Source organism: Gallus gallus, chromosome 2 (genome assembly GCF_016699485.2).
Source record: "Gallus gallus isolate bGalGal1 chromosome 2, bGalGal1.mat.broiler.GRCg7b, whole genome shotgun sequence".
NCBI classification, from domain to species: Eukaryota; Metazoa; Chordata; class Aves; order Galliformes; family Phasianidae; genus Gallus; species Gallus gallus.
Window position 1 is genome coordinate 123,253,938 of NC_052533.1, and position 21,737 is coordinate 123,275,674.

The following is a 21,737-nucleotide window of genomic DNA, read 5'->3' on the forward strand; positions in this document are numbered from 1 at the left end:
ATTCCTCACCTTGTGCTACCTCCAGTTTAGGCTGCTAATGGTGTGATAGCTTGCATTTCTACTTTCTTGAAAATGCAGTGTCTGGAACATTCACCATTCAATTTGTTCTGCGTCTTTTTTAAGTGTTGCACTAGCAATGGCTCAAATACAAAAGAAACAAACAAACAAACAAAACTAAAATAGGAAATTTAGTACTTCCACTGCTATGCACCCTACACACTTTTTTCTAACCAATGAGCTAGAATTCAATTCTATATAATTTGGTGCCAAAAACTAAATTTAACTGACAGTAGGATTGTGAAATAAAGCAGAAAAAAAGCTGAAAATTAAAAATTTGGTCTTATAGACCATTTTTAATCCACAGCGCTTATGAGCAAAGAAGTCTTGAGCAGTAAAGCACACTGCCAAAGGAAAGCACAAGCCTACTCCTTATGTTGAGTATATTACTTTCTGTTACTTTCATTCATAAAATCAACCTTTATCTATTTTTTCAATTGTTCCCTCCCTTTGCCCCAGTTTGAAAACAGAAAAAGAACAAAAGTTCATACAAAGATTTAAAATTTGTATTACATTTATTCAGGAGACTTAAAATGGCTCCTCTGGAGCCATTTGAGACTCTCTCCATCTCAGCCTATCCAGTAAATACACACTCAGTTTTTAAAATGTATTTTCTGATAAAAATTAATTTGTGTGTGCAGTCAATAACATTTTCATAGTTTTATACATTAAAAGGCCAGAGGAAATGCTGCTATCACCTTCTCTGGCCTCCTTCATCACACAGACCATAATACTTTGGAGATACACAACCCTGTATAGCCAGCTCGATAGACTGTAACGGATTAACACAATGTATATTCAGTTTTGAATTGTTCCACAGTACAGATTATTACAGTAGTAATATGGAAAATTTTATTAAAAACTTTATGAAAAAGGCAATGGCACATGAGCAGGAACCCAGATTGCAGAACTCAATGTATTTTCACTTTGTTAGTGCACATAATTATAGGCCCTGGTAGAAAAACATCCATTTAAAAAATAACATTGTCTTAGAACTTTTACTTGTTTGAGTTCAAAACTAAATCAGGCAACATCACTAATTTACTCTGAACTTTTATAATATAAAGTCAGCCAGTAATTATTTCAGAAATTACACTGAACATAATTGCTCCTACATGTCTAACTTACAGCAACCCTTTATGACTAAAAATAGGAGTATACAAGAGAATTGCTGACACAATCTTCCTCTGTATGACATAAACATACCAATATAATATTACTTTTCCCTTTCTCTGTATATAATATTTATGCATTTTAGAGCAAAACAAACCAATCAATTTATATATTCATGTGTCTATGATGTACCATATACCAAGCACTAGATTTATCACACTTACCTTCCTGCATAATTAAAATTAAGTTCTTCAAATGCAAACATTTTTGGTTACCTTATCAAAAAACAACAGTCAACATGCTCCACACTTCATTACTCTCAGGGAAATAGTTGCACAAAAAGTTAAAGTTGCCATGAAAGATATTTCAAAGGTTAAGTGAAAGTTTCAAGTGAATAAAAAAAAAAAACAAAAACAGATGAGATGCTGTTCTACTTAAAGGTAATATAAAATCAGTTCCCCTGTTGTAAAGGAAAACCGAATAAGGAGTAAAATAGTAGTGTTTGTATTTTTCCACCAACTATCCAAGGGACTAAATTGGAACAGGTAAGGAATCAATTTGTTCTGTCTGTAACAGAAAATAAGTATAGTAGTTTGCTGACAATAAAATATGGGTTAAAATATGCATGTATGTGTGTGTGTGCATGCATTTATAAATACACAAATGCATGCACACATACGCATTCATATAAAATGAACAAACAGGCATAGAATCCCAAATTCACCAAACAAGCTGATGTGCAGTAAATATCCTATGTTATTTAACTGTGAATGAATATATATTTTCATCAACAACTGAATTGGATTCACTAAATAATGCTATGGGTTGATACTGGTGTAATTCTAACCTACAGTATGCAGTTTCTCTAAAAAACATCTCCAAAATGCCATCTGCATTGCATATTTGCTGTAAAACTATATCTTTTTTTTTCCTAATCTTCATTTTTGTTAGCCGTTACATATGCATATCTGTTTATGCTCTAAGAAATAACAATTTGCAATGCTTCATAGCATGCCACATGTTCATAAAATAAGTTCTCAAATCAATATAAAATCATGTAATTGAACAAAAAGGCATACTATTTTTCATGCTATGCTCAATATAAATATAAATTCAAGGCAGTCAAGCTATCCATTACCAAAATAATAATAACCATAATATATATGTATATATACCTACACTCTCTAAAAAATGATCCAGTTATGTGAATTAAGAAACCAGTAAGAAATTGGCTGAATGTAGTACAAAAGTCCCATTTTATGTAAAAGCCAACACTGGCCATTTCAAGTATTTCAATACTTTCCCATAACCTTTTCATTAATAACTAGCTTTGTAGAAATGATAATTTTATATGGAAAATTGTATTCAAGTTAAATAAAAAAATCACTTACACTGTATTTCATTTTTAGAGTGTGCATGTATACATAGCAAAATACCCTTCTACAGATCTATCATAAATATTTTAGTTTCTGTCTTTTCTTTCCTAAGAAAACATTTCAACATTTCTTCTCTAATTTTGGATAATGTACATCAAGCCTTTTAAGAAATTAAACCATCTCTGTTCATTAACAACACCAGATTCCATTCCGTTTGTGCCAGTTTGCAAGTTAAAGGTCAAAGAGCAAAGACATAGGACAGTACACTTTAAGGAAATTCAGACAGTGAAGCTGTTCACAGAAGACAATGTTTAACTTTGTAATGACAGTCAACAGGTCAATAACGAAGTTCAAGGCAAGCTGTTCATTGTTGCAAAAGCTACTCCCCTCAAATTCTGGCTTTCATAAAAAACCAGGTGTCTGACTTTTAGGGTGCATCATTCTGACCATCTTTTAATAAGTTCACAGCCCAGTGACTGTAAAGCCTATCACTGCAAGAAGCAGCTCCTAAAAATCAATAAAGAGGTCTGTCAGTTGCTGACTTTTCTCTAGGAAAAAAATATTGATACAAACCTGCTCTGCAGGTCACATGAAAATGACAATACTGCTGTTAGCACAAATTACACAAAATGACAAAATGCTTTGGTGGTCCCTTGGCTCTATTAGTGATATCGCATTTGGCTAAAGGCCAAAGATTTGACTAACCCTTTGAGAACTATAGTGAACATGCAGGGGAAAACCAGAAGGTACTCATGCAATATCAGAGTCATCATTTTAGTTTTCCTTTGAAACTATTACTCTATCTCTGCAGAGGTAAAATGAATTATCATGCAACATAGTTTAAAAGAGAAATTCAAGATGCTTGAGATAAAAGGTTAAGCTATAAAACTGTAGGCAGTTCAGAAAAATCCTTGGTAAGTGGTAGAAGATATTAAAACAGGTTTGGTTCCTTTAACCAGAAGGTAGCTGGCAAACACAGCTTTCTCTTTATGTTACAAATGCTTTTCTATCAATAATGCAAGTTATTAAAAACACTCACTTGCAGTCACAGGAAATCTGTTTTTAAAAAACAACAAAACTGTTTTTCTTTTAAAATCTCTATTTCCCAAACACAATCCTGTAATTTAATGACAATCAAGATTAACATCCAACAGACTCTGAAAACTGATGCAATAGTTCTCAAAGGGTTACACCAAAATAATACCAGTGTCATGTTTCTCTATAGCATCACTGTTACTTTAGATCACTGAAATCCACTTCAGAGACACACTGCTTTTTTACCATGCATTGGAATGAGTACTCCTGACAGACCTGTGAAAGGCCTGGGGCAGTTGGCTTGGTACAACTTGGGAAAGATTATGCAGGAAAACCAACCCAAAAATCAAGCAAACCAATAAAAAGATTCCACTTGAATATGGTGATGAATATAAATGAGTTTAAAACATTGAGGACATAGCCCAGAGCAGCTGTATAAAACACAAAATAAATGTATTATTAAGGCTGTTACTATATTGCAGATATTTTGGCCCCTTGTTTGTTGGAAAATGGCTGTCCGAACAGTCTGAAGTCCTGCATGTTATCCGGGTCTCCCACCTGACAAAACTGGAAGTAGGAGTATAGGACTTTATCCACTGCAGACAGAAAGCAATCCTCTTTGGAGACAAAGCTGTTTTGGGTCTTCTCACTTTCCTGAAAGTTCCACCGTGAGTTGTTGCGTTTTCTTCTAAAAAAATTGACTTTCAGCAGAAAAAATTTCAAAGGGGAACAGGCCTCAAGGGAAAAATGTAGAAACATTGGAGATTCTGTTTTTTCCTCTTCCTTACTTAATCCTGATAGTTTATCGGGCATTTAGTGTGCAGAGGAAAGGCCTAAATTGAATGACAAAGAAAGACAAAGGACTGAAGAAACAGCAGATACTGTGTATCATGGAAGCTTCCCAGCTGAGCGAATCACCACTCATGCACGGGACAGGTAACCTCCTGGGTTTTAAAGATCAGCTTTGTTTCAGACTGACAGATGCCCGCTCCTAGCTAGGAAACTGCAGAACAGCTCTTGTGTTGAATCTCAAGTTACCACAAACTCCTGGGAGGGAAAGAAAAAAAAAAAAAAACCCTACATCACACCCACTCTTGCATAGAGCGTTTGCAGTACAGTATGTGGCGGGGTGTTCCTTTCCTTTTGAACTGGAACACAGTGTAAACCAAGACAAGGAGGCACAAGGCCAAGATGCAGGGAATGACAATAGCTATGGCTTTCACAGTGCTGGCTGTGTTGTCCAGTTTGATAACAATGTCAACGTCATCTTGAGGGCTGTGTCGGTCTTTGTCTCGGTCTGTTGGTCCATCACAACCCATAAAATCCTTGAGGATGGATCTGGGATAGCCAGGTTCCACTCTGAGCATCTGGTTGTTGAATTTCCAGTACTCTTTTCCTTTGTAGAAATATGTGAAGCCTGAGGAAGAAATTTGAAATTATTCATTGTCAAATCATGTAATCTATACTCAAAGACTGAAACTCCCATTATCAAATTATTTTATCACTATAAAGATAAAGAACATGAGAAACATATCTAACTCACAGGCCTTTCAAATCTTTCCAAGTTTCATTCTTTTTTCCATTTCTAGAAAATCTGTCATCCTACATCTTTTTATTGAATAAACTGGCATTTTATTTTCCCCTATTTCCATAAGCAATAACAGAATTTCAGAGAATACAATCTTTGACAGATTAGGGTCCAACTAGTCTTTTTATTCATTGAAAATCCAGCTGGAGCTGACATAATCATGGCCAGGTCTATTCACTTTGAAGCACCCCAAGCAGTTCTGGATGAGAAATATACTGAAATAAGTTTCTAGTCAGAAATAAGAACTGTCTCTCTTCAATTCCACTTAGCTTACAGCTGTACTTCAGAAGAAGAAAAGCAGCTTAGCCAAGAGAAAATGGTGTATGCAGATTTAAAAATTCTACACAGAGCTGATATTTGATCATTCAGGTGTAAACCAATGCTATTACCAAACACACCTAAATGAAAAAAAAATATATATTAAAAAAATAATGATAATAAAAGGCATAAAAATCTGACACCCTGCCAACAATCTCTTACTTCATTATTTCGCATTGGTCTGTCAAGAAACAAACCTTCAGGATTCATGAATTTCCTCCTACTCTTTTTAGATGAAATGCAAACTGCTGGATAAGTTATATCTAGACAAATTAGAGAGCTGAGCAATCACCAGCTACATGAAATTTAACAAGAGTGAGTGCCAGATTCTGCACTTGGAACCCTGGCATACAGACTAGGGGTGAGATGATAGAGAATAGCCCTTCTGAAAGGGCTTTGGGGATCTTGATTGATAGCAAGGTGAACATGCGTCAACAGTGTGCCCAGGCAGCCAGGACGGCCAACCATATCCTGAGGTGCATCAAACATGGTATTGCTAACTGATCAAGGGGAGAGATTGTTCCACTCCACTGCACTAGTGTGGCCTCACCTTCAGTACTGTGTATGACTTTTGGCACCACAGTACAGAAAACATAAAACTATTAGACAGTGTCCAACGGAGGTCTATAAGGACAGTGGATAGTTTAGAGAAGAAAAATGTATTTGAGAAGCAGCTGAAGTTGCTTGATTTGTTCAGTCCAGAGAAGAGGAGGCTGAGGGGAGACTGTATTGTGGCCTACAGTTTCCTCATGAAGTGGAGCAGAAGGGCAGGCACTGATCTCTCTCTGGTGACCAGTGACAGAACCTGAGGAAGTGGCATGAAGATGTGACAGGGGAGGTTTGGGCTGGATTTCAGGAAAAGGTTCTTCACCAAAAAGGTGGTCAGGCACTTGAACAGCCTCAATAGGGTTGTGGTCATGGTACCAAGCTTGCTGGAGCTGAATCAGCATCTGGACACCGCTCTCAGACTTATGGTCTGATTTGCGGGCCATCCTGTGCACAGTCAGGAGTTGGACTCAGTGATCATTATGGGTCCTTTCCAACTTAGGATATTCTATGATTCTATGACTCCATAATTTTCATTCACAAAGAGAGACACGTACTTGAGCTCAATACAAAATGTTATTATGAGGAATCCAATCAAAATGAGGAAAATATATAAATACATACATGCATACATACAAATACATAAATTCCTTTTAAATATAGAGCTTTAGAAATATGCTCAAAAAGTAATTTAGGGAAGAGAGCAGAAGCTATATCTATTATGTTTGTGTGTGCATACATGTTTGTGCTCATTTCCATATATATATATATACATATATATATATGTTTACTAACAGTTACTGAGTGTAATATATGCAGAATATCAAGGCTGACCTACTTTCCAGTAAAATCAGAATAAAACAAATAAAACCGATACATAAAAAACTGTAGTCTAGCCAAAATACCAGAATCCAAAGATGATTTCTACTTCTGTATAAAACAGGGACAAAATAAGGAAGCAATTAGACACTTCTGGAAGAAAACAAACAAAGAAACAAACAAACAAAAAACATAGCACTTTATTCAATCAAGTTAGAGATTGAAGAATTAGACAGCAGTGGTCCAAGCAAGGAAATATTTTTTATCAACTTATTAAAATGAAATTAAAATAGTATGAAAATACTTAAGTGTGCTGTGAGCCACGCACAAGAAACTCAAAACTTAAGAATAAATAAATCATAAATGCCATACAACTTTTCCCAACAATGATACGTGATGACAAATGCCTACTTTCATTTCTGAAAAAGGGATCTACATTCTGTGCAACTGAGGGCTCTCTTGGCAGCCCGTCATCAGCCCCTGGGTAGCACAGAATTCTCATAAGATGGAAGAGATTCTGGCTTCTCTCATTCATTTGGAAGCATAGGCAACTGAGATTCTAGATTCCTGTATGTGATGATCCACCTCGATCTAGGTAATAATATTTACTACTAACATCCCAATGATTTGTGTTTCTGTATCATGGGTTTAAAACATCTTTAATTTAAATAGATTCATAAGGATATTTCTATTCAGATAAAGATCTTTCTTCCCGGTTCTGTTTTTTCAGAATGAAGGTAGTAGCTTCTAACCTACTACAGCCAACACCTTGACAATGAGAACAGAGATGTTCTGTGGTTAGAAAACTCATTTTAAGAGATAATTTAATTCCATGTAGAATGAATAATTAAGTGAATTAGGACAGACAAAAACAAACAAACGTGAATGGAAATTAATATTTACTACACTAAAATGGAAAGACTTTTCCCCTCCACTGTGTTAAATGGTGCATGCAAACAACATAGCTTTTTTTCACAAGTTCTATAGCAGGATATATTTTCTCTGTTCATAATTCAAAAATACTTATGCTTTATATAAATAATGCTTTATTTGTATTTTTTATTTGTATTTATTATATAAATAATGCTTTATATAAATAATCAATCACTCCTTTACTACAGTATCCTACATAAAGGTTATTAGCAAATTATTAAAACAAAAATGTGTTTGCATACCATTTTCTTTGTGGACAAAGGCTCCCTGAGGTGATTCTGGGATACCTTTCCAAATTGTGATTGGTTTGGGATAGCCAGGGTCCATGGATCTCATTTCTTCACTGTACCTCCAGTACCTGTAATTTTTTTTTTTTTTTTTTAAGAATGGAAAAAAAAAAAAAAAGGTATTCATAACATAGCAGATAATTAACATAGTTTACTCAGTGCACAGTTTTTTATACTTCTAACACACACACTATATCCAGTAGTCACAAGTGGGAATATTTGAGTTTTTTTCTTTGAAGATACTACCAGTTAACAGAAAGTAAAATTATTTGCCAATGAGATAACTATTTCACGTTAGCTGAAGAAAAAGATTTTTGCACTTTGACATCTGCATTAATGTGTATTTCACTTAATAGTCACAGCAATTCTGATGCCTAGGACTTCTGCACAGTGAAACAGAGAGATGCAACATATGTGAAAAAGGCCCAGAATATCTGAACTAACATTTTAATCACAAAACTGCCATCAAGATAAACTTGACTCCCTGTGTATATACATTCATCTATTATTATTATATAATAATTAAATAGATATAATATAAAAAATGTATTTTTCATTAAAAAAAACCAACCCAGAGAATATAACTTCAGCAGTGACAATTTGATCATTGCTAAAATATTTAACCTTTTCCTAATTTGAATCATATCACATCACATATCACATTTAGAAACAGTTGTTACGATATTTTCTGATATATTCAAGAATTCTTAATGGGGTGATATTTTGTCCCTGGGAAAGTACTTAGACGATTCATTTCTTGATCTCCTTTTTGAAAAAACAAAATGGACAGAACTCCTCTGTGTAAGTAAGAAGTAAGAAGTAAGTAAGAAATCCCTGTAAGGCATTTCTTCAGCTTTAAATGTCCAGTGAACTTAAAGTCTGGTAGATCTGATGAGTTATATGAGTAACTATTTGTATTTTATTTTTTCTTTCTAATGCATACATTATTTTACAGCCTGATCTCTTAATATAGTTGCATGTGCACCAACAACCAGCCAGCAAAGCAATGCTCTGTAATTTGAATGGAATATCTTTCAGAATGCACGTAGAGAAAGAGACAACATACAAGCAGCAAACAAAACCAAACAAAGAGGGAAAATAAATGAAAATGAACTGTGTGGCTTTGGAAAAAAAAAAAAAAAGAAGAAGAAAATATTTGCTAAAATATGTTTTTTCCTGTATTTACTTTCCTCTGTTTACTTTCCAATACTTTGAGCTACAAGATGACTAAGCTTTATAAATGAAAAAAAAAAATAGTGCAAATTAATAACAGTTAATAGTGCAAAAAATAGGCATAAATAAAACCATGTGTCAAGAAGTGCAGCAAGGCTGTTATCATCTTGTTCTACACTACTCAATTCTAAAGACAGGAGTAAGAGAGGGTGAAATGTTTTTCTGTAGTTTTTTGGCCCCTTTTGATTTCATAAAATTATTTGGAAGAATTATTTGAAGTGTTTAAATGGATCATTTCAAATCATAATAATGATCAATACATGAGTTAGCTTAGCCATATGAGTATAATGATATAATTTACTATTTGAACTTCTATATATTCTTTATTTTTGTATTTTATAGAAAATATTAGATGCTCGATATTCCACTGGTCTAACTGTTTCTTTCTCTAACTTTTGTCTAGGTTCTTCTCTGGAGCACTTTCAGAAAAGTTTACTGTCAAAACAATTGTACATGTCCCTGAGTTATATAAGAAACGCGGTTATTTTGATTATGGCATAATGTTTTGGTTCCCCTTCATTACTACCTCCTGCTCCTACTCAGTTACATTTATACTATACTTTTTTTCAGGATCAGACCAGCCCAATTGTAGATGTATACATACTACTAAAACCAGCAGAATTAAACTCCTTATTAAGAAAAAAAAAAAAAAAAAAAGTGATCTAAACTACACACATTGAGAAGCTTAGTGGAACATGAGTTTATTCCAACTGGTCATCAATATCCTGTGATACATCTACTGTCTTTGAAAGCTTCATGTTCTTCAATGTCCTTACATGTCGTAATGCATTTTTGTCCTGACAAGTTTTATTGTGGTTGTTAGCGCTAAGAAGAAATTTTCTTCATCGACAAATGTTTTTTTCTAAAAGTTCATTTAGTCTTCTGGTATTACCAGCAGTATTTTAAGAAAGTGTGTCTGTATGAAAGTAAAAAAGGACGCTGATGAATGAAGGAAATAGAGGTCACATAAGATTCCTACTGCATATACTTTACCAAGAGCATGGAGGTGGAAAACTGTTATCTGAAAATGAACTTGCATTAAAAAATACTACAAATCTTCTGAACAAGAGGATGAACATTATACAGATGTCTTTCTTCACTTTGAAAATGTCTGTTTCAAATGATACCTATTTTTCAAACACCACAAAATTTTACCTTGTTATCTACTTTCTTTACCATGAGTGTTGGAGAATGTTTTTTGTTGTTGTTGTTGTTGTTGTTTTTGCTTTTGTTTTTAAATAGCTTAACAATACAATTGGTTGTGGCACTCTGTACTGCAATATTATAATATTGGTAAAAGATGATTAACTGTACTGTGCTAAACATATCCTATGATGTACATTAAATTAATTTCTTGAGTGATTCAATAATACTATCAATGTCTCAGAATCCTAAGCACTACACAACAATAACAGCAGCAACTGCACTATTAAAAATACAAATATAAACATTGATGAAATTAATAAATTTATTATACAACTTATTTCTGAGTATTCTGAATACATAAATCAACAAATATTGTAGCACCCTAAATATGGGTAAAATCCATTATTCAAATAAGATTTAGGACTTCAAAAACTAGTGAGCTCTCTTGACATTTCTACAAAGCAGAAAAATATTCTTTCCCTCATTTTTAAAGATAGGGAAATGAAGACAGAGACAGAAGGTGACTATAGAAAGTTTGTTTCAGGATTCAGATTTTACCAAGATTTTATCTTACATTTTGAGTGTAAGATAATTACATTGCCTGGAGTATTTAGGTTTAAATTTGCCACAACTCTGACTTGCATGCTGGCTTCTAAATTATAATTTTCTACTAGAAACAGTCCCCTCATTCCAACATGCTAACATTAATATGGGATATAGAAATTTGAAAATAGTAAGGCCCTCAGTCCAAGAGGTACTAACTCCATCCACAGAAAACAGTGAGCTACTGAAATGACTTGAATTTTTTTTGAGAAATAGTGCAAAAGATTAATGCTTAATTGATATCCACCAAACTGCTTTTTTGAAGAATTCCTATACCAACCTATCTCCTTTGAAGAAGTAGGTTTTTCCAACATCTTCCCACCAAATTGCAGAATCAATACCATGAGATGGAATTCCGCTTCCAAGTGTTATCAAATCATGAGGATACCCTGGCTGGAGAGTAGTGTCCTTGAAAACCCAGAACTTGTTACCTGTACAAAAACACACGTATACACAGGTGTTAGTCCTCAGAACTCATAGTACTGAAATGTACACATTCTAAAGAAAGACTCCCATAGGGCTACAGAGATTTTTCTAAACACGCTGAAATGAAAAATGTTATACTGCTGCAAATAATACAAAATAAAATGCATCTCACAGATACTCTGCATTTACAGAACACCTGTTATTCAATAGGACCACATAGTGTTTTAATATCATCTATATGGGAATCAAACTCAGAGTGCTCTGTTAAGAGTGATGAAGTATATTTACACTAATACTATGAGATAGATTTATGTTTCACAAGGAAAGAGTTACTTTTAAGACAAAATGAGATAAGAAAGCATAGAAATAAATAAGAAATAGAAATTCTTATTTTTATATAGACCATATTCTATTATTCCTCCATCTTATGCATAATGTACAGGCTATTTCTGAAATAACTGTAGGTGTAACAGTAATTTTTCATATCATGTATTCACATTAATAACCTTAGTATGGCCTAAGCACTGCAGACTGAGGTTCTGATGTCCCACAGGTAAAAATCACATGCTTCTGAAATGAATGAAGGGTTGCATTTAGTACAGCAATGCTCAGTAGTTGAATCCCTACTGTTGCCATTACTAGTTTAATATTGTTTATATATGGGCATGCATGTCTATAAAAGCAAAATTGGCACCAATATTTTTCAGTATAGGCTCCAGTGTACCTGTATTTGGAGAGTATGCTTCCATGCAGTCCACAACTCCAGTTTGTTCTACCTTCCCAGCCAAGCTCATCTTTCTCACTGTACAATTCCATGACTCATACCAGTCACTTCACAGTCTCATATTATAAGCCTTTAACTTAATGATACGTCTAATAATTCTGCTGTCTTCCAGATTCTTTCCTACGGTCTTTTCAACATACTGTGCCTCATGATCTATTCCTGCAACCATCTTTTCACTTTTACAGTTTCGCTTCCTTCTAATTCTTTTTCAAAATCCACTTCTAACCTTTGTCTTTTAGTAAAGACTTTTCTTTCAAACATAGATATTTGGGGTTGAAAAAAAGGCAATATCCTCACATCCAGGCTGGATGGGGCTTTGAGCAACAGGATCTAGAGGAAAGTGTCCCTGTCCATGGCAAGGGGGTTGGAGCTACATGATCTTTTCAAACCTACATGATCCTTTCAAATCCAAACTATTCTGTGATTCTCTCATTCTATAACAAAATATATTTTCCTCAGATACATTTAGAAAGAGATCCTAAGAGATAAAATCAATGTAGTTCAGTGTGGTCATGTTTACCTATAAGGCTAGGCAGGCTGTTACACAAACTTAATATGTTAAGGCACTGTGCTGCATAAATATTTTAGAAGGAAATATAGTATCAACCCAAGGATCTAGGAGCAGACATATGCCAGTAACTAAGAGGAAAAATCCAGAAAGCTATTTTGCAGTTGGTTTTATATTTTAGCTATCCCTCAGTGGTATTAAATATCAGTTTAAAGGGATCTTCTTATTATTTTTTAATCTCCCTTTTTGTACTGTAGTGATTTAAAGTACACTTTCATTGTATCACAGTTTTAATTAGAAGAGGAAATATGGTTTCAGGCCCTCCCATGCTGGGTTTCCAGAGTCAATTTTTTATCAGCTTGTTTACAGCTGCTTGTCACCTACTTCCAAGCACAAATACTACTGCTTGCTCAACAGATTCATCTTCTCCCCCTTGCCAGCTGAGGGAAGAAAGGGTTCAAAGAATAAATATGTGCAGAGCCATTTGAAGTAGTGAAAATGAAAGGGACACAGAGATCTAAGAACAGACATGGAAAGCTAAGATCCATGTTGACCTGGAATTAAAGCCTGTGCTAACGTGACATTTATCTTAACTGAGATTCCCTAAAAAATTCACTTAAAAGTGACAGTGCTCTCAGTCTTTCACTGTCCCTACTCCCATGTGGTTTAACCTTCTCCCAGTTCACTTAACTGGACACAGAAGGCTTCAGATGCTAATGGCAGTTGCAAACACAACAATAAGAGAAGTCATGTGTTTTGGATCTTACTAGTTGGTACTTACAGCATGAACAACAGATGGCATCCACTGAATGATACTGAGCCAGCTCATTTCTGTTTCAGAAGATCATTCAAAATGACAGCTGTTGCACAGCATTGGAAGGCATATGCTGTGATGTATGTAATGCCATTACCTTTCCCCGTGTTTCACAAGTAAAGCCAATTGTTAGGAACTGATCATTATCAGCCATACCCAACAAGTCAAACTCAGCTGTTAACAAGATCAGATCATAGCCAAACAAACATCAGTTGAGTACACACCATTGTAAGTGACAGAGCTACTGAGTAAGGTATTTTTTACATATTCAGATATAACAAAGCAGGATAAAGCAAATAAAGTATAGATGTGAGAACACAAGACTCAAGTCAGAAATTAAATCCTTCACAATTTCTTATTAGGGAGCAAATTCTTTTTGGATAAATAGAAAAAAAGATAAATTTAACTATATGAAATACTGTTTAAAAATTGAGACAGTAGGGCATTGAGAGCTTAAACATTAGTGGGCAAGGCTTCTATTGATTCTAACTATAGGAATTTGTATTTAACATTTACATAGGAAGATATGTTTAGTCTGCTACAACTGTGTTGATTGTTAATGGGAAGGTCTGTGTATAAGAAATCCAAATGTTCCATCTGGCTGCCAGTTTTTACTTTTTTTGTTTGTTTGTTTGTCTGTTTGTGTGGAGAATTTTTTATTTTTATTTATTTATTTATTTATTTCTTCCTTTTTTTCTCTTCTTCGCTTCTGTCCCTCTGCTGGTGGAATTTGTGGCTGTTGATCAGATAAAAATTTCAGAAAAGTCGCAGTAAGAATGAGAACTATTCAAACACTGAACCACATATTATAATGAGCTGAAAGTAACTGTAAATGACACTTGACTATAACGAAAATTAGCTCAATTTATTTCTAAATTATATTTATATATTTTAAAATGTACTAAAAATAAATGTTTAAATTAGAATGCTTTCATTTAGATCACATGCCACTTCCACATGTGATTGGTCAATGCACTTCATTAATTGTGATTATAATGGAAATAAAGAATATAAGACAAAACTAAGATAATCATAGTTTCACCCTTCTTACATATAGCTAATGCCTGGTTAGTGGCCTACACTACATCCTAGGCAGAAATTAGTACTGTATTTATACTTTTTTTTTTTTTTAAAGGTCTGGTTCGTAGGTTTGTTATTCCCACAGAGCTTAATAAAGCATCACATGTTTCGTGAATTCTTGCCAACATTTAGAATGTTTCATCTCCCGGCACTTATTCCCTAATGTTAGACCTAATTTAACAACAAGCAGAATGGTAAAGTCACAAGCTGAGAATGAAAAAAAGGATAAAAAAAGTCAAAATGTCTTAATGTCTTACTTTTTTCAATAATGCTTTGTTAAATACCATAACTGTAGGGAAACAACTGAGAAAGATGAACTGTGACTGCAGTTATTTGAAGTTTCTCAGCATCTATCTTTGACATTCTCAAAAAAATAATAGAAATAAAGGCTATCTGCATTGCAATGCATCTCTTAAAATATCAAATATTTAACTCCAGGTAGTCTCCAGACTATTTAACTCCCTACTGACAACTACAAATAATTGTGCAGATTTTAGAAACTGTATTCATTCATTTTTAGAATCCAAATTCTAAATGGTTGTGCTCCAGGGTTATCACGATCAAGTCTCTTGTTCTTAGTATATGCAATTACGATACATACGTATGCAAGGATACAGTGCACAACCAGGTGCTATGATGAGCCAAATTCTCAAAGCTTTTATGCCTTCTATCTGAAACTAGGTAGAATTTGAATATCTAGTTCTGGAAGACTTTTCTCTAGCCATCCTTGCTTTTAACTTTCGTCTTTCAAGATAGGATCAAGTGTCTTCTTACTATTATCCTCAAACTACAACTCTTGCTTCCTTTTTTCTTATTCTCTTTTTCCAAATTCTTGTCTCTGTTACCACTCTGCTCCATGATCTGACAATATAGAAAGTCTATTTTTCAACATAAGATTTACCAAGCAGTAAGATAAATGCAGTTGAAAGTTATGATGGTGGCATTGATACAATGAATTTTACAGCAGTATTTCTATTGCTCCATTTGGTTTACCATAACATTCAACAGTGCAGATGGCTTGACAATTTCATTTTAAGCATTATATAAATTCCCACAGGTTCACAGAATGAATTTTACTATTCACATTTCCTCTATTAAAAAAGAAAAAGAGTATCATTCTGGTACCATCTTCTTATTAGCATTCAGCATGGACACTTGCAATGAATAGTAACAAGAATGTAAACAGCTGCTTTTTATAAGCAGCCATCCACCAGATTGCTGTGTACTTTACGAGCATTATGAGTCATAAGGAGGCAGGCAAGTATCTTAAGCCACCCAAAATGAGCAAGTATCACTTTATAGCTCTGCACTACAAGCATCCTAATGAAATTTTACATTCTTTTCCCTCGTATAAAAAAATATTAATGAAAAAAAAAAGGATATGGAATTAATTTAAAAACTAAGAAGACTTTTGATCCAATAGCCTTGAACTTGTTTCAGCTATATTTTCTATAGACATCTAACACATTATGTGTGATCTCAGAGGCTCTTCAAATATTCTTGCAAGAGTAATGCTAAGCAGGTTTAAGCATACTGATAGATTTTTATTAGGACAAGTAAGGAAGAACTACATTTCTTATAGCAAAAAAATTAACTATAAAGTTGTTTCAAAAGATCATAAATAAATATTCCATCTTGAGCTGGCATCCCAATATGAGCATATGGCTCATATTTTACAACATAGCTCCCATTTTAAAAAGTTATCCCAAATATTTTTATACCTGCATTGTATTCTACTTCTAGTACTATAAAACAGAAGTCTATTAATATCCTGAACCCAACTGAACACAAAGAATTAGGAAAAATCTATTACTACTATTAATTAAAAAATAATAATAATAATAATGAAGATTAAAACTTGTTTTATAATTTAAATCAACTATTTCAAACTTGATGATTTCTGTCATAAAAGGCAAGCATTTAAACAAATCAAATTAGAATAGAATAGCTGAGTTGAGTTGAGTTGGAAGTGACCATCAAAGATTATTTAGTCCAACTGCCTGAGCAGTTCAGGGCTAACAAAAGATAAAGAATATTAGTGAGGGTATTGTCTTCTTCTCTGGCTTTGGAAGTTTGAGCCTTCAGCTTAGTCACAAGTATGATGTAGTGATCAGAGTTGATGGTTTCTCCAGGCTCCAGGATATCCAGAAGTATCACTCCTTTCCTATCCCAAAATAGAGTGCACATCACTTTATCTGCTGAGGGCTGTGTATTCTTCGATGGGGAATTCACAAGTTGCTACACCATGGACTGCCATTTTGACTTTGGGTTATAGAGGTAACACCACATCTTGTCATCAGTGATGATGTGATCCAGACAACTGTCATCTTCAGCCTGGTTTTGGTTCAATAGGTACTGAAAAACTTGCAAACAGTCTTCCTTTTGTTCCTGTGTGAGTATGTGCGGGACCCACCAGGTACAAACTTTGCGGTCTTCCAGGTTTCTATCACTGTTTCCGACTCATTGAAGCAGATATTCAGCTCCATAAACAGTTCACTGGTTATAATCTGCCAATGTGCATGGATGAACTGATTGAAAAGCTGTACATTTCATGGTGTTGCAGTTGTGCATGGCCATCTGAAACATGGCTTGTGTTTCACGTCACTGTCACCACTGCTGAAATGTACTGCCAATCACCTCACTGTGCTATATCCTCCATTTGGTCTCCACAAATATTCAGCAAGGGTTGATGAATGTCAGCGAGTGCCATTTTTTCCAATGGAAGAATTCAATTCCATAACTTTGATTCATATGTGCTTCCATCTCAGGTGCCATTTTGTTAGACTGCCCCTCTTCTGCTATCTGCTACATGGCAACAAAATGTAACAAAATACTGGTGGGACAGTCTGACCTCTACTGAATTTTGACCAACATCTGCCCCTGATTTTGTGGGCCAACACAATAAAATAGGAGGCATTACTTTCAGAGCAGCCCTTGTACATAGACTTCTGCAGGCATGTCTCACAAATAATCTGAGATCTTTCTTTAACAGGAATTGTCAAGGATATGCATATAAAAGACTCAGTTGAACCTATCGATTCTGTGGCATTAAGAAAATATGAATTCCGCTGATAGACAAATCATGTAGATATTGAAAATCACAAAGAGTTAGTGACAGAGAAGCGAAAATCCAGAAAAAAAAATCCTAGAAGGAAATGTAAGTACTTTTGACTTTTGCAAACAAGGAGACAGTACAAATGTCACTGGAAAACCAAAGGAAGGAACTCTGAACAAAGGCAAGTTGAAAAATCCAGGTATATGATATCAAGGCACCAAATTGGCTAATATGAACACATAGAACATAAGCTGAGGATAAGCAAGAGAGAAAAGAACACAATTTTGTGACTTGTACGAACACATTACTATTGTTTCTACTTGCTTTAATTAATCTTGATTATTTAATTTTCTATGTTAAAACAAAATTCCTCTTAGCCTCTCTTGTTGTCTTGTAAACTTACGATATTACACATAATAGAATCAATCTATTCCTCTAAGGCCTAACATGAGTCAGCCAGCATTGGGTGAAGATTTAAATCATGACAGAAGAAATTTTGATGTCTGGGCAGGAAACAAACAGAAAGCAGGTCTGACACTGAGCTGGATAATTTCTGTCTGAAGTTCAGGCAGTGGATCCCAGTATTATTGAGGAAGAGTTTGGATGCAAAGGATTGTTCCTTTGCTCCATGTAACATGATAAGCCAAGAAATATCTACAGAATAATCCTTCTATCCTTACATGATCCACAGACACAAAAATCAAGCAGGGGGATGGGAATTTTGAGGTGCTTTCATAATGATTCCTGAACTTACTAACACCCCAGACCTTGTGATACTTAATTTATATTATGGTAACACAAGTAAAAGTATTTATTGTTTTGATGTAATGCAAATAGAAATGTACTCTGTGGGATGTAATTTATCTTAGAATTCACACAAAAGGCCTTCAAGTTCATAGAATCATAGAATATTTTTTTGTTGAAATAAATAGATTGCAGTTTCTTATTTCTTCTTTTAAAGTATTATGAAACATATTTCATATAGTTTTCACTCTTCTGTAGCTAAATGAGTGTTCATTTAACATGCAGAACAAATTCTCACAATATCTGAATTAGAATAGTTTTAATGATCCACTGATGCCTGGATTGAAACTTTTATAAAAATACTGAAGATACATCTATGGAAAAGATATTTTTTAGCAATTCATTTCCCACCTGAAACTCTTAGCATCATAGTATTCAAATAAATACAACTCAGTAGACAGTAATATATATGTAGATGAGGCAACATTTAAAAATGCAAAGATCATTTGTAATAATAAAGAAGAGCAAAGAGAAGTACATGAAAATACATTGAACTGTGTTCATTCTTGCTTCTGATCCATATTTTCCAAAGAAAGATTGCATAGGATACAAATTCATATGATTCATGGGATCCAAAATGATCCAAAAAAGGATCACTGCATGCAATGTGTTGCATTTATACTTCCAAATTTCTACAGCATATATCAGAGTAAGAAATCTGATACTTTGAAGGGTAATCATAAATTAAAGATGAGTTGACAGAATGAGAAAACATAACTCATGTACTCTTCAGTTAGCTAGGAATTTACAACATAATTTACAAACCATTAGTAGAAATAAGTAACTATATTCCAAAAAATCATCACAGTTAAAAGTATTACACAAATTCTGACTTTTCTTACCTTTAAAGAAGACAAAATTCCCCTCGCTGTTTTCATAAACTGCATCAATACTGGGAGGCAGCCCTCTCCAGAAGTAGGTAATCTGCATGGGGTATCCATCCATCACCCTGTTGTTTCTGACTCGCCAAAACCATTGATCCTGGAAACAAAATACAGATCTCTTACTATGTTGTGAGGCATAGATATGTAAGGTGATATCCTGAAAATAATGAACAGCCTATCCTAGCATTTTTAGTGCAGATTTTGATGTTCACATAGTTGTATTTGTGTTTGCATTCATGCCACCTCCTCTCATTCCAAATGTGACAAGACTACTTGTTCCCTGAAGTTAGAATAAGTTGCCCATGTGAACTGTGTGTGTGGAGCAGATAACCTTCAGCAGAATGCACAGTGTACTATATAAGATGATGTAATCTTCTCAACACCATTCCAGTAAGAGGCCTAACTTAACAATTGAAGACTGGCTACAAGTCCTTTGAACTGAACTGTATGTATATGTGTGATCAATTAATTCTGCAAGCCATTTTTCTGCAGTGGCTGCTAACAGTGCAATGTCCATAAATATAGCTATAATGTTAGTACAATAGCCCCAGCTTTACTGTATTGAAGATTTGCAGTCTTTATATGCAAAAAGTTTAATATTATAGCCAATGATAAGTGTTAAATCCAGTATCCCAGCAAATCATAGAATCATAGAATGGTTTGTGTTGGAAGGGACCTTTAAGATCATCTATTTCCAACCTTCCTAATATAGACAGTCACCTCTCTCTAGACCAGGTTGCTTAAATTCCCTTCTCTCTTATGTTGCTGACACTTAAAGTGGTTTCTCCCCGTGGGATAGATGTGCTATTGCATTAAGTAGAAATCATATGGAAGGTGCCTTGTTGACTGATAAGGAATGTTCAGTCGAGAAATTAATATGTAATGCATTTGGTGGGCATCGATAAAAACATCTTTGCTGTAAGAGCTGGTGGTACGGCAAAAAGTTCCTGTTGACAATATATGACCTAGTCAAGGATTTCACTTTTTACATACTTTTTCACATTTTCACAATATTAACATTATAAAAAAGAACAAAGCCCCTTCTATGATAAAGTGCAATCCTGACAGATATCTGTCACCTGTGTTTTACACCTTCTGTATGGATCATCTTGTTAAGCAAAAGAGAACTATGCTGTTGTGGAAACTGGCACAGCTTAGAGCAGGCACACCCAATCCACAACCCATGGGCCGCACATGGCCCTGAACATCTAGTTACATGACCTTAGAAGATTGTAAACTTTGTAGATTACCATGTGATTAAAAAAAAATAAAATTTGCTAATGCAAGCATGCTAGTTTTAGACTTTTTCTCATAGTTTGTATATTTGACAAATTATGTATTGAGTGACTACTTTCTTCACATGAAATTAACACAAGTTAAACATTTTACAATGAAATCTAAAACACAGATAAAAGTAAAGAACAAGATTAAAAGGTATATATTTTAAAATGTTAGAATTAATATATACTTCAAATTTAGAAATAATTTCAAAACATTCTCATGTGAACCTGGCTTTATAGTCATGAAAGGGGTAGCAGATACAAAATTGCCAGAAAAAAACCAAACTCCCTTCTTTCTGGTATCAGTTACTATCATGACTCACTAGGCCTCCATCTTCTGTCCTGAGGCATCAGCAAATTGACAAACAAGGAAACAAAAGCAGAAGACATGGAATGACAACTTTCTGATACACTCTCCCAGTCACCTACCACTTGTGGTTGAGAACAACTGTAAAACAAAGGTGATAATTTAGGAATTAATGGCACTTTACTTTTATGGATTTCTTTCTAAATACACGCAGACTCACGGCATACACAGGCATCTGCAGAAATATGTATGACAGCATAACAGCCACCAGTGTGAAAAGTTGTAAGCAATTAGCAAAAGTCACAGCTGCTTACTGGTATTCTGCCTTCATTTACCTTATTTCATTTTCTGTATCACCAACAATAGATCTAATCCTTTGCAAGATCTAATCCAGGATCTTTGTCCTTCTATTTGTTTTCAGGAAGTTTTTCTATAATTTGATGTATCTGGCAAATATTAAAAAGAAAGAATCTATGGCTTGAAATTAGATATTCATATGCCACTATTCTTAATGTCTAAATACTCAATTGTGAAACCTAATTTGAACATAACATGCCAAGCTCTGCCTTCTGACGTGCATTAGTATAAATTCCTTGACTTCAAGAAATTCAGTGGAGCAGTACCAGCATTACCAAATAATTTGTCCCACTGACCTTCCTAAATTCTGTATTTTTCCCCTGTCCTTAAATTGTACTAACACATCCTTACAGTCTTCCAACAACTGACTGATGTAAGATTTTC

General features: G+C 34.4%; 1 protein-coding gene across 2 annotated transcripts in view; it reads right to left on the reverse strand.

The window, feature by feature from the left end:
• Window positions 1–553: 553 nt before the first annotated feature.
• MMP16 (matrix metallopeptidase 16) overlaps window positions 554–21,737 on the reverse strand; it is a 175,779-nt gene continuing 154,595 nt past the window's right edge. The window contains exons 7-10 of one of the 2 annotated variants that reach the window (NM_205197.3): window positions 19,368–19,506; window positions 11,335–11,485; window positions 8,028–8,143; window positions 554–4,998 (exon numbers count right to left, since the gene is read on the reverse strand). In NM_205197.3, the coding sequence (NP_990528.2) occupies window positions 4,664–4,998; window positions 8,028–8,143; window positions 11,335–11,485; window positions 19,368–19,506 (741 nt within the window). In that variant the 3' untranslated portion in view covers window positions 554–4,663. The other variant, XM_025147058.3, reaches the window with a different exon arrangement.